Source organism: Panulirus ornatus, chromosome 53 (assembly GCF_036320965.1).
Source record: "Panulirus ornatus isolate Po-2019 chromosome 53, ASM3632096v1, whole genome shotgun sequence".
Classification (NCBI taxonomy): domain Eukaryota; kingdom Metazoa; phylum Arthropoda; class Malacostraca; order Decapoda; family Palinuridae; genus Panulirus; species Panulirus ornatus.
The window spans coordinates 14,232,667-14,246,706 of NC_092276.1; the positions used below are offsets into that span (position 1 = coordinate 14,232,667).

The window sequence follows — 14,040 nt, forward strand, 5'->3', positions numbered from 1 at the left end:
GCACCGAAACCACAGCTCCCTTTTCACATCCAGGCCCCACAGACATTTCCATGGTTTACCTCGAATGCTTCACATGCCCTAGTTCAATCCATTGACAGCACGTCCACTCTTCATTTGAGTGATTCACTTGAGCATTAGCATCTCCCTTTCCATGGTGGCAAAGTAGACCAGAAAGAATGAGGAAATGTGATCTTACATATATTGAATGTAATTCTCACTTTATGTAGTGCTATAATTCTGGTAATCAGTAAAGCTATTGTCTATATTTTATCATATTTTATCTACATTTATGGCAAATGGTGAGGGCAAATGATGTAAGGGGAGTGCGGGAAGAATGGGATGTATTTTGGGAAGTAGTGATGGTTGCTCAAAAGATGCATCTGGCATGAGAAAGGTGGGAAGTGGGCAGATTAGAAAGGGTAGTGAATGGTGGGATGAAGAAGAGAGAGGCGTTTGGACAATTTTTGCAAGGAAGTAGTGCAAATGACTGGGAGATGAGTAAAAGAAATTGGCAAGAGGTCAAGAGAAAGGTGCAAGAGGGCAAATGAGAGTTGGGGTGAGAGAGTATCACTAAATTTTACGAAGAATAAAAAGATGTTTTGGAAAGAGGTAAATAAAGTGTGTAAGACAAGGGAACAAATGGGAACATCAGTGAAGGGGGCTAATGGGGAGGTGATAACAAGTAGTGGTGATGTGAGAAGGAGATGGAGTGAGTATTTTGAAGGTTTGTTGAATGTATTTGATAATAGAGTGGCAGATATAGGATGTTTTGGTTGAGGTGGTGTGCAAAGTGAGAGGGTTAGGGAGAATGATTTGGTAAACAGAGAAGAGGTAGTAAAAGCTTTGCGGAAGATGAAAGCCGGCAAGGCAGCAGGTTTGGATGGTATTGAAGTGGAATTTATTAAAAAATGGGGTGACTGTAATGTTGACTGGTTGGTAAGGTTATTTAATGTATGTATGACTCATGGTTATCCCTGGGGATAGGGGAGAAAGAATACTTCCCACGTATTCCCTGCGTGTCGTAGAAGGCGACTAAAAGGGAAGGGAGCGGGGGGCTGGAAATCCTCCCCTCTCGTTTTTTTTTTTTTTTTTTTTCCAAAAGAAGGAACAGAGAAGGGGGCCAGGTGAGGATATTCCCTCAAAGGCCCAGTCCTCTGTTCTTAGCGCTACCTCGCTAATGCGGGAAATGGCGAATAGTATGAAAAAAAAAAAAAAAAAAAAAATGACTCATGGTGAGGTGCAGGAGGACTGGCGGAATGCTTGCATAGTGCCATTGTACAAAGGCAAAGGGGATAAGAGTGAGTGCTCAAATTACAGAGGTATAAGTTTGTTGAGTATTCCTGGGAAATTATATGGGAGGGTATTGATTGAGAGGGTGAAGGCATGTACAGAGCATCAGATTGGGGAAGAGCAGTGTGGTTTCAGAAGTGGTAGAGGATGTGTGGATCAGGTGTTTGCTTTGAAAAATGTATGTGAGAAATACTTAGAAAAGCAAATGTATTTGTATGTAGCATTTATGGATCTGGAGAAGGCATATGATAGAGTTGATAGAGATGCTCTGTGAAAGGTGTTAAGAATACATGGTGTGGGAGGCAAGTTGCTAGAAGCAGTGAAAAGTTTTTATCGAAGATGTAAGGCATGTGTACGTGTAGGAAGAGAGGAAAGTGATTGGTTCTCAGTGAATGTTGGTTTGCGGCAGGGGTGCGTGATGTCTCCATGGTTTTTTAAGTTGTTTATTCATGGGGTTCTTAGGGAGGTGAATGCAAGAGTTTTGGAAAGAGGGGCAAGTATGCAGTCTGTTGTAGATGAGAGAGCTTGGGAAGTAAGTCATTTGTTCGCTGATGATATAGCACTGGTGGCTGATTCTAGTGAGAAACTGCAGAAGCTGGTGACTGAGTTTGGTAAAGTGTGTGAAAGAAGAAAGCTGAGAGTAAATGTGAATAAGAGCAAGGTTATTAGGTACAGTAGGGTTGAGGGACAAGTTCAATTGGGAGGTAAGTTTGAATGGAGAAAAACTGGAGGAAGTGAAGTGTTTTAGATATCTGGGAGTGGATTTGGCAGCGGATGGAAACATGGAAGTGGCAGTGAATCATAGGGTGGGGGAGGGGGCGAAAGTTCTGGGAGCATTGAAAAATGTGTGGAAGTCGAGAACGTTATCTTGGAAAGCAAAAGTGGGTGTGTTTGAAGGAATAGTGGTTCCAACAATGTTATATGGTTATGAGGTATGGGCTATGGATAGAGTTGTGCAGAGGAGGGTGGATGTGCTGGAAATGAGATGTTTGAGGGCAATATGTGGTGTGAGGTGGTTTGATCAAGTAAGTAATGAAAGGGTAAGAGAGATGTGTGGTAATAAAAAGAGTGTGGTTGAAAGAGCAGAAGAGGGTGTTGGAGGTTTGGTTACATGGAGAGAATGAGTGAGGAAAGATTGACCAAGAGGATATATGTGTCAGAGGTGGAGGGAATGAGGAGAAGTGGGAGACCAAATTGGAGGTGGAAAGATGGAGTGAAAAAGATTTTGAGTGATCGGGGCCTGAACATGCAGGAGAGTGAAAGGCGTGCAAGGAATATAGTGAATTGGAACAATGTGGTATACCGGGTTGACGTGCTGTCAATAGATTGAACCAGGGCATGTGAAGCGTCTGGGGTCATGGAAAGTTGTGTGGGACCTGGATGTTGAAAGGGAGCTGTGGTTTCGCTGCATTATACATGACAGCTAGAGACGAATGTGGCCTTTGTTGTCTTTCCTAGCGCTACCTCGCACACATACGGGGGGAGGGAGTTTTCATTTCATGTGCGGCGGGGTGGTGACGGGAATGAATAAGGGCAGACAGTATGAATTATGTACTTGTGTATATATGCATATGTCTGTGTGTGTATATATATATATGTATACATTGAGATGTATATGGTATATGGTCTTGTGTGGACGTGTATGTACATACATGTGTATGTGGGTGGGTTGGGCCATTCTTTTGTCTGTTTCCTAGCGCTACCTCACTAATGCGAAAGACAGTGACAAAGTATGATAAACATGAATAAAAAAGATGTTTTGGAAGGAGGTAGATAAAGTGCATAAGACAAGAGAACAAATGGGAACATCGGTGAAGGGGGCAAATGGGGAGGTAATAACAAGTAGTGATGAAGTGAGAAGGAGATGGAGCGAATATTTTGAAGGTTTGTTGAATGTGTTTGATAATAGAGAGGCAGATATAAGGTGTTTTGGTTGGGGTGGTGTGCGAATTCAGGGTAAGAGAGATGTGTGGTAATAAAAAGTGTGGTTGAGCGAGCAGAAGAGGGTGTGTTGAAATGGTTTGGACACATGGAGAGAATGAGTGAGGAGAGATTGACAAAGAGGATATATGAGTCAGAGGTGGAGGGAAGAAGGAGAAGCGGGAGAATGGTTTGGTGAACAGAGAAGAGGTAGTGAAAGCTTTGCAGAAGATGAAAGCCAGCAAGGCAGTGGGTTTGGGTGGTATTGCAGTGGAATTTATAAAAAATGAAGATGACTGTGTTTTCAGGGTATATATATCTTGGTGAAGTGCCTGAGGATTTGCTGAATGCATGCATAGTGCCATTGTACAAAGGCAAAGGGGATAAAGGTGTTTAAATTACAGAGGCATAAGTTTGTTGAGTATTCCAGAAAAATTATATGGGAGGGTATTGATTGAGAGGGTAAAGGCATGTACAGAGCATCAGACTGGGGAAGAGCAGTGTGGTTTCAGAAGAGGAAGAGGATGTGTGGATCAGGTGTTTGCTTTGAAGTATGTTTGTGAGAAATACTTAGAAAAATAGATGGATTGGTATGTAACATTTACAGCTCTGGAGAAGGTATATGATAGGGTGGATAGAGATGCTTTGTGGAAGGCTTTAAGAGTTTATGGTATGGGATGTAAGTTGCAAGAAGCAGTGAAAAGTTTTTACCAAGGATGTAAGGCATGTGTATGAGTGGGGAGAAAGTGATTGGTTCCCAGTGAATGTTGGTTTTGCGGCAGGGGTGCGTGATGTCTTTATGGTTGTTTAATTTGTTAATGGATGGGGTTTTTAAGGAGGTGAATGCAAGAGTTTTGGAGAGAGGAGCAAGTATGCAGTCTGTTGTGGATGAAAGGGCTCGGGAGGTGAGTCAGTTGTTGTTCACTTATGATTCAGCGCTGGTGCCTGATTCGTGTGAGAAACTGCAGAAGTTGGTAACTGAGTTAGGTAAAGTGTGTGAAAGAAGAAAGTTGAGAGTAAACATGAATAAGAGCAAGGTTATTAGGTTCAGTAGGGTTGAAGGACAAGTTAATTGGGAGGTAAATTTAAGTGGAGAAAAACTGGAGGAATTGAAGTGGATGTAACAGCAGATGGAACCATGGAAGCTGAAGTGAGTCACAGAGTGGGGGAGGGGGTGAAGGTTCTGGGAGTGTTGAAGAATGTGTGGAAGGCGAGAACATTATCTCAGAGAGCAAAAATGGGTGTTTGAAGGAACAGTGGTTCCAACAATGTTATATGGTTGCGAGACATGGGCTTTAGATAGGGTTGTGCGGAGGAGGGTGGATGTGTTGGAAATGAAATGTTTGAGGACAGTATGTGATGTGAAGTGGTTTGATTGAATAAATAATGAAAGGGTAAGAGAGATGTGTGGTCATAAAAGTGTGGTTGAGAGAAGAGGGTGTGTTGAAATGGTTTGGACACATGGAGAGAATGAGTGAGGAAAGATTGACAAAGAGAATATATGTGTCAGAGGTGGAGGGAAGAAGGAGAAGCAGGAGACCCAAATTGAAGGTGGAAGGATGGAGTGAAAATGATTTTGAGCAACTGGGGTCTGAACATACAGGAGGGTGAGAGGCATGCAAGGAATAGAGTGAATTAGAGCAATGTGGTATACTGCGATCAGCATGCTGTCAGTGGATTGAACCAGGGCATGTGAAGCATGGAAAGGTCTGTGATGCCTTTTTTGTGTGTTCCTGGCACTGCCTCGTTGGGGGATAGGGGAATGCTATTTTGTGTGTGGCGGGGTGGCGATGGGAATGGATGAAAGCAGCAAGTATATGTATATGCCTGTGTGTTTATGTTGAAATGAATATATAAGTATATGTGAGCTTGGGAAGGAGACTTGTGTGAGGAAGTACCAGGAGAGACTGAGTCCAGAATGGAAAAAGGTGAGAACAAAGGAGGTAAGAGGAGTGGGGGAGGAATGGGATGTATTTAGGGAAGCAGTGATGGCTTGCGCAAAAGATGCTTGTGGCATGAGAGGCGTGGGAGGTGGGTTGATTAGAAAAGGTAGTGAGTGGTGGGATGAAGAAGTAAGATTATTAGTGAAAGAGAAGAGAAAGGCATTTGGATGATTTTTGCAGGGAAAAAATGCAAATGAGTGGGAGAGGTATAAAAGAAAGAGGCAGGAGGTCAAGAGAAAGGTGCAAGAGGTGAAAAAGAGGGCAAATGAGAGTTGGGGTGAGAGAGTATCATTAAATTTCAGGGAGAATAAAAAGATGTTTTGGAAAGAGGTAAATAAAGTGCGTAAGACAAGGGAGCAAATGGGAACTTCAGTGAAGGGGGTAAATGGGGAGGTGATGACAAGTAGTGGTGATGTGAGAAGGAGATGGAGTGAGTATTTTGAAGGTTTGTTGAATGTGTTTGATGATAGAGTGGCAGATATAGGATGTTTTGGTCGAGGTGGTGTGCAAAGTGAGAGGGTTAGGGAAAATGATTTGGTAAATAGAGAAGAGGTAGTAAAAGCTTTGCGGAAGATGAAAGCTGGCAAGGCAGCAGGTTTGGATGGTATTGCAGTGGAATTTATTAAAAAAGGGGGTGACTGTATTGTTGACTGGTTGGTAAGGTTATTTAATGTATGTATGATTCATGGTGAGGTGCCTGAGGATTGGCAGAATGCTTGCATAGTGCCATTGTACAAAGGCAAAGGGGATAAGAGTGAGTGCTCAAATTACAGAGGTATAAGTTTGTTGAGTATTCCTGGGAAATTATATGGGAGGGTATTGATTGAGAGGGTGAAGGCATGTACAGAGCATCAGATTGGGGAAGAGCAGTGTGGTTTCAGAAGTGGTAGAGGATGTGTGGATCAGGTGTTTGCTTTGAAGAATGTATGTGAGAATATTTTTTTATTTATTTTGCTTTGTCGCTGTCTCCCGCGTTAGTGAGGTAGCGCAAGGAAACAGACGAAAGAATGGCCCAACCCACCCACATACACATACATATACATACACGTCCACACACGCAAATATACATACCTATACATCTCAATGTACACATATATATACACACACAGACATATACATATATACACATGTACATAATTCATACTGTCTGCCTTTATTTGTTCCCATCGCCACCTCGCCACACATGGAATAACAACCCCCTCCCCCCTCATGTGTGCGAGGTAGCGCTAGGAAAAGACACCAAAGGCCCCATTCGTTCACACTCAGTCTCTAGCTGTCATGTAATAATGCACTGAAACCAGTGCATTGTGTGTATGTGAGAAATACGTAGAAAAACAAATGGATTTGTATGTAGCATTTATGGATCTGGAGAAGGCGTATGATAGAGTTGATAGAGATGCTCTGTGGAAGGTTTTAAGAATATATGGTGTGGGAGGCAAGTTGTTAGAAGCAGTGAAAAGTCTTTATCGAGGGTGTAAGGTATGTGTACGTGTAGGAAGAGAGGAAAGTGATTGGTTCTCAGTGAATGTAGGTTTGCAGCAGGGGTGTGTGATGTCTTCATGGTTGTTTAATTTGTTTATGGATGGGGTTGTTAGGGAGGTGAATGCAAGAGTTTTGGGAAGAGGGGCAAGTATGCAGTCTGTTGTGGATGAGAGAGCTTGGGAAGTGAGTCAGTTGTTGTTCACTGATGATACAGCGCTGGTGGCTGATTCATGTAAGAAACTGCAGAAGCTGGTGACTGAGTTTGGTAAAGTGTGTGAAAGAAGAAAGTTAAGAGTAAATGTGAATAAGAGCAAGGTTATTAGGTACAGTAGGGTTGAGGTGGCATGGGAACAAATAAAGGCAGACAGTATGAATTATGTACATGTGTATATATATATGTATATGTCTGTGTGTGTATATATATGTGTACATTGAGATGTATAGGTAAGTGTATTTGCGTGTGTGGACGTGTATGTATATACATGTGTATGTGGGCGGGTTAGGCCATTCTTTCGTCTGTTTCCTTGCGCTACCTCGCTAACGCGGGAGACAGCGACAAAGCAAAATAAATAAATAAAATGTGCATGTGTTTATGTATATATATATATAATGTGTGTGTGTGTGGGTGGCTTGGACCATTCTTCATGCTCTTGCAGATGCGGGAGATGATGGTTAAGTATAATAAAAATAATGAAAAATCTATATTTATTATAGGAAGGAGACCACAGCCATGGTTGACCTTTTCTCAGGAAGAATATGGCTACTGCAATGCAGTCAGGATCCACACCTGTCAGTGTCAACGGAGACTATCCACCGGTGTTTACACGAGAGGGGAGTTCACTGTAAGGTTCCTGCTGTGAAGTAGGGCCTCACCGACCAACAGTGCGCTGGCCGTCTTGCCTTTGCTCGCCAGTATGTCACAGAGGATGCAGACTTTTAACAGCAACAACATGGCAAAATACACTTGTCGAGACTCACTAATAAATATAATTCACATAATGCTAGAATGCACAAACACATACAAACTTCATACTAAGAATAGTATGTAAATTTGTTTTACTTTCTTTAACAATCATAAGGATGAGGTTATTTAAATTAGGGTTCACAACTTTGATTTATAATCAGTAAATTTATTTTGTCTGTTACATGTTTAGTACAAATGTCACAATCCACATTTTGATGTGGACATGGAAATATACAACCTTATTAAACCTTTGGCTTTTCCAAGTATAAAGAAGTGCTTTACAAGCACTAAATATCTCTTTCCGATACACACTGATGGGTATCAAAAATCTTGAATACCACTAGGAAACAGAGGAAAAGTTACACTTGTCTTTTCTTGTGTACTGAGTATGGACAAATATATTTTCTAATTATTTACAATAAATCTACAGTACACTAATGTACATAAAATAGTAAGTCGGACGCACTGCACTGATGCTGAGCTTGAAAAAATGATGACTAATATTCTAATCTTTGGTGTCCTTAGTTGTGTAACTATTAGAGAACTACAGCACTATATAAACAAACATACCTGTACAAAGTGTCCACACTTCACACTATACAAAAAAGTAATTAGACATCTCCAGGACATATTTACAAATGAAAAAACTTTCACAGCTTTTATATTCTCATCAGAGCTTTCAGTTTTATAGGATTATAATAATGGCTGGACTCTCATAAAATATAAAGATATGACCAGCATTCTAATTTAACAAGCTTAACAAATATCTTTAAAAACAATTCTACAATTCAACTTAATCCAATTGTGACCAAATGTCTAGCTCTAGTTCTGAGAAGATCAGGCCTACTGATTTTTCATTAGTTGAAATAAACTGCATTAAAAAAAAAAAAAAAGACTATTTCACTATACAATACAGTGCTTTGATGTAAGAGTGCAAAGATCACATAAAAACGGATTTGCTAAAAGGAAAGGATATGGGGGTACAATGATGACATGTATTACAAGAAAAATTAATGCATAACATGGAATGTCAAATACGAATAAAATTTGAAAGATATCTTTTCAATTACAGGAACAGAAATACAGAGACTGGACTAGGGTGTGCAGAAAGGGCACGTGAGGTAATTAGTCAAACTGGAAACAAAACTTCACTTAGACTGATTGTAGTAGGAATGAAAATCTTGTACTTAAATGCCCAGCACAGAAGCACAACTGGCTTGTACTCTGCATAAAGGATACTAAAGTATTTGTATTTTTCACATAGTTTGACTTATCAAACCAATATAAAGTCTGCTTTGTCAGAAAACATTTAATATATTTCAGCATAAACTTCAGATAACTAAAAAAAATTCTCATCACTGCTAAACTGATCTACGAGTGAATTAAAAAAGTGATTAAATTTGGTATTCCATTGGTTATATAGTTGTGAAGTCAACAGGAGGAGCTCTTGTAATCAGATGTGTCGGATGCATTGCATGAATCGATGTTAAGGTCACCAGGCAGTTCACTCTTCATCTCTCCTGATCTGAACATAAGAACAATACTTGGAAATAAAATCTTGTCATGGTAAAATAAATATTTTTTTGCCATAAAGTTTATATTTTCATCACATGTTATCTTTATGTAATGCTACAACAAATGTATGAATCAAATGTACCAAAAACCAACCGTGAACTAAGTGAAGCAATTGTGCGGATGAGATGAGTGTTTGCAGTATCCAAGGCTGCAATCTTCTTTGCTTGAGCATCAATACGAGCATCCTTATCATGCATCTCTCTCCGCATCACTTCTTGCTCATGACGGAACTCTTGCTCCATGCTCATTAACCTGAAAATGCGAAAGATTACATCAGACTTTTCAAACAAGCCATATTAACAGAATTATGGGCAAATTGATAACCTTAGACTCATGCAGCATTCTGGTCTTATAATTTACCTTGGAGTGATACATATGTTACCAAATTATTTACATTTGAAAATCACCAAATCTTACTGTTTGAATAAGATGAGTAACATGGTACAATTTGCATGTACAGAGCATCAGATTGGGGAAGAGCAGTGTGGTTTCAGAAGTGGTAGAGGATGTGTGGATCAGGTGTTTGCCTTGAAGAATGTATGTGAGAAATACTTAGAAAAGCAAATGGATTTGTATGTAGCATTTATGGATCTGGAGAAGGAATATGATAGAGTTGATAGAGATGCTCTGTGGAAGGTACTAAGAATATATGGTGTGGGAGGCAAGTTGTTAGAAGCAGTGAAAGTTTTTATCGAGGATGTAAGGCATGTGTACGTGTAGGAAGAGAGGAAAGTGATTGGTTCTCAGTGAATGTAGGTTTGCAGCAGGGGTGTGTGATGTCTCCATGGTTGTTTAATTTGTTTATGGATGGGGTTGTTAGGGAGGTGAATGCAAGTTTTGGAAAGAGGGGCAAGTATGCAGTCTGTTGTGGATGAGAGAGTTTGGGAAGTGAGTCAGTTGTTGTTCGCTGATGATACAGCGCTGGTGGCTGATTCATGTAAGAAACTGCAGAAGCTGGTGACTGAGTTTGGTAAAGTGTGTGAAAGAAGAAAGTTAAGAGTAAATGTGAATAAGAGCAAGGTTATTAGGTACAGTAGGGTTGAGGGTCAAGTCAACTGGGAGGCAAGTTTGAATGGAGAAAAACTGGAGGAAGTAAAGTGTTTTAGATATCTGGGAGTAGATCTGGCAGCGGATGGAACCATGGAAGCGGAAGTGAATCATAGGGTGGGGGAAGGGGCGAAAATTCTTGGAGCCTTGAAGAATGTTTGGAAGTCGTGAACATTATCTCGGAAAGCAAAAATGGGTATGTTTGAAGGAATAGTGGTTCCAACACTGTTGTATGGTTGTGAGGCATGGGCTATGGATAGAGTTGTGCACAGGAAGGTGGATATGCTGGAAGTGAGATGTTTGAGGACAATATGTGGTGTGAGGTGGTTTGATCGAGTAAGTAATGTAAGGGTAAGAGAGATGCGTGGAAATAAAAAAGTGTGGTTGAGAGAGCAGAAGAGGGTGTTTTGAAATGGTTTGGTCACATGGAGAGAATGAGTGAGGAAAGATTGACCAAGAAGATATATGTGTCAGAGGTGGAGGGAACGAGGAGAAGTGGGAGACCAAATTGGAGGTGGAAAGATGGAGTGAAAAAGATTTTGAGTGATCGGGGCCTGAACATGGGGAGGGTGAAAGTCGTGCAAGGAATAGAGTGAATTGGAATGATGTGGTATACTGGGGTCGACGTTCTGTCAATGGATTGAACCAGGGCATGTGAAGCGTCTGGGGTAAACCATGGAAAGTTGTGTGGGGCCTGGATGTGGAAAGGGAGCTGTGGTTTTGGTGCATTATTACATGACAGCTAGAGACTGAGTGTGAACGAATGGGGCCTTTGTTGTCTTTTCCTAGCGCTACCTCGCACACATGAGGGGAGGAGGTTGTTATTCCATGTGTGGAGAGGTGGCAATGGAAATAAATAAAGGCAGAAAGTATGAATTATGTACATGTGTATATATGTATATGTCTGTGTGTATATATATGTATACATTGAGATGTATAGGTATGTATATTTGCGTTTGTGTACGTGTATGTACATACATGTGTATGTGGGTGGGTTGGGCCATTCTTTCATCTGTTTCCTTGCGCTACCTCGCTAACGCGGGAGACAGCAACAAAGCAAAATAAAAATAAATGAATAACATAATTCATACTTGCTGCCTAAATTTATTCATTCCCGTCACCACCCCGCCACACATGTAATGACACCCTCCTTTCCCGCACATGCACGAGGTAGCGCTAGGAAAAAACAAAGGCCACATTCGATCACACTGTCTCTAGCTGTCATGTATAATGCACCGAAACCACAGCTCCTTTTCCACATCCAGGCTCCACAAAACTTTCCATGGTTTACCCAAGACACTTCACATGCCCTAGTTCAATTCACTGACGGAACGTCAACCCCAGTACACCACATCGTTCCAATTCACTCTATTCCTTGCATGCCTTTCACCCTCCTGCATGTTCAAGCCCCGATCACTCAAAATCTTTTTCACTCCATCCTTCCACCTCCAATTTGGTCTCCCACTTCTTGCTCCCTCCACCTCTGACACATATATCCTCTTTGTCAATCTTTCCTCACTCATTCTCTCCATGTGACTAAACCATTTCAATACACCCTCTTCTGCTCTCTCAACCACACTCTTTTTATTACCACACATGTCTTACCCTTTCATTACTTACTGGATCAGACGACCTCACACCACATATTGTCCTCAAACATCTCATTTCCAACACATCCACCCTCCTCCGCCCACGCCTCACAACCATATAACAATGTTGGAACCACTATTCCTTCAAACATACCCATTTTTGCTTTCCGAGGTAATGTCCTCGACTTCCACACATTCTTCAACGCTCCCAGAACCTTCGCCCCCTCCCCCACCCTGTGACTCACTTCCACTTCCATGGTTCCATCCGCTGCCAAATCCACACCCAGATATCTAAAACACTTCACTTCCTCCAGTTTTTCTCCATTCAAACTTACCTCCCAAATGACTTGTCCCTCAACCCTACTGTACCTAATAACCTTGTTCTTATTCACATTTACTCTCAGCTTTCTTCTTTCACACACTTTACCAAACCGAGTCACCAGCTTCTGCAGTTTCACATCCGAATCAGCCACCAGTGATGTATATCATCAGCGAACAAGAACTGACTCACTTCCCAAGCCCTCTCATCCACAACAGACTGCATACTTGCCCCTCTCTCCAAAACTCTTACATTCACCTCTCTAACAACCCCATCCATAAACAAATTAAACAACCCTGGAGACTTCAGGCACCCCTGCCACAAACTGACATTCACTGGGAACCAATCACTTTCCTCTCTTCCTACTCGTACACATGCCTTACATCCTTGATAAAAACTTTTCACTGCTTCTAACAACTTGCCTCTCTCACCATATACTCTTAATACCTTCCACAGAGCATCTCTATCAACTCTATCATATGCCTTCTCCAGATCCATAAATGCTACATACAAATCCATTTGTTTTTCTAAGTATTTCTCATACATTCTTCAAAGCAAACACCTGATCCACACATCCTCTACCACTTCTGAAACCAAACTGCTCTTTCCCAATCTGATGCTCTGTGCATGCCTTCACCCTCCCATATAATTTCCAAGGAATACTCAACAAACTTATACGTCTGTAATTTAAACACACCTTTATCCCTTATGTCTTTGTACAATGGCACTATGCATGCATTCCGCAAATCCTCAAAAAATTTGAAATTAGCAATACCTACTTCTTACATCCGGTATGACAAATGATATGGTGATCAACCTAAGTAAGGGTGGGATAAGTTATTTCTTCACACCTGATTGCTGTTTCTGCATTAGCGTCAGGTACAGATGAAGAAAGGCCACATTCACTATCAGGCATTCTCTAGCAGTCATGTGCAGTGAACCACAGCCCCCTATCCACAATCAGGTTCTGGTTGTCCAATGACAGGATGTTGACCCCTGTACACCACTGTTCCAATTCACTCTTTCCCTTGCATGTTCAGGCCCCAATTACATAAACTGTTTTACATTCTATTCTTCCATCATATATCCTCTTTGTCAACCACTTCTCACTCATTCTCTCCACATTTCAAAACTATTTCACCACCCTTATCAGCTCTCTCAACCGCACTGTTTATTAATTTGATCGAACCACCTCGCACAACATATTGTCCTCAAACATTTAATTTCCAACATTCTCAGCCACTCTCTCCAAGGCTTTTGCATTTACCTCCCTCCCCATCCTGTCTATAAAACTTTTTTCATAGACTACCCCGTTGATAACTTTCCTCCCATACCATACATTCTCAAGACCTTCCACAAGGCATTTCTATCAACCCTATCATATTCTTTCTCTATATCCATAAATGCCACATATGAATCCTGTTTCTTTGAGTATTTCTCTCACACATTCTTTAAAGCTAGCAAAGACAAGTGAAGAATGAATACAGTAATACCCCATGAAATCCCATGGCAAAGTACTGAAACTTATAGCCTTTCCAAGTGAATAGAAATGTTTGTCAGATATTATATTTTTGAGTGGAAAAAAATTTACAAGCAGACAAGTACCTCTCAACAATGGCTCTCATCTGGTCTTCTTGCTGGTCCAGCAGCTGTTGGGGAGCCACATTGTGAGGCAACTGGTATTCATCCTGGTTAACATGCCTTCCATCCTTCATCCAGCCGCCCACACCAGCTCCTCCTGATGACCGAGTCACAACACTTACATCGTCTTCGGAGTCTTCGTAACAGTGGGTAGTTCCTCGGGGGAAGTCCTCTCTGTCACAAGATCTGAGAGATAAGGGTCATGCTTACTAATCTTACAGCAAGCTACTAATTTCTTCTACTCTGATGACAGTAAGATATTTGCTCTCT

General features: G+C 41.3%; 2 protein-coding genes across 6 annotated transcripts in view; one reads left to right on the plus strand and one right to left on the minus strand.

The window, feature by feature from the left end:
• The window catches only part of LOC139765259 (uncharacterized), a 147,034-nt gene extending 138,542 nt beyond the window's left edge, over window positions 1–8,492 (plus strand). For both annotated transcript variants that reach the window (XR_011716626.1, XM_071692599.1), the window contains one exon: window positions 7,350–8,492. The gene's annotated coding sequence lies outside the window, so the exon portion shown is untranslated. The remainder of the gene's footprint in view (window positions 1–7,349) is intronic.
• Window positions 7,737–14,040, minus strand: part of LOC139765257 (uncharacterized) — a 951,164-nt gene continuing 944,860 nt past the window's right edge. For 2 of the 4 annotated variants that reach the window (XR_011716625.1, XM_071692593.1), the window contains 3 exons: window positions 13,735–13,956; window positions 9,268–9,426; window positions 7,737–9,124 (listed from right to left, as the gene is read on the minus strand). Coding sequence is in view for 3 of the 4 variants with exons in the window: in XM_071692593.1 (XP_071548694.1) it covers window positions 9,031–9,124; window positions 9,268–9,426; window positions 13,735–13,956 (475 nt within the window). In the remaining variant the exon portion in view is untranslated. Of the gene's footprint in view, window positions 9,125–9,267; window positions 9,427–13,734; window positions 13,957–14,040 lie in introns of those variants that run through there. The other 2 variants (XM_071692594.1, XM_071692595.1) reach the window with 2 other exon arrangements.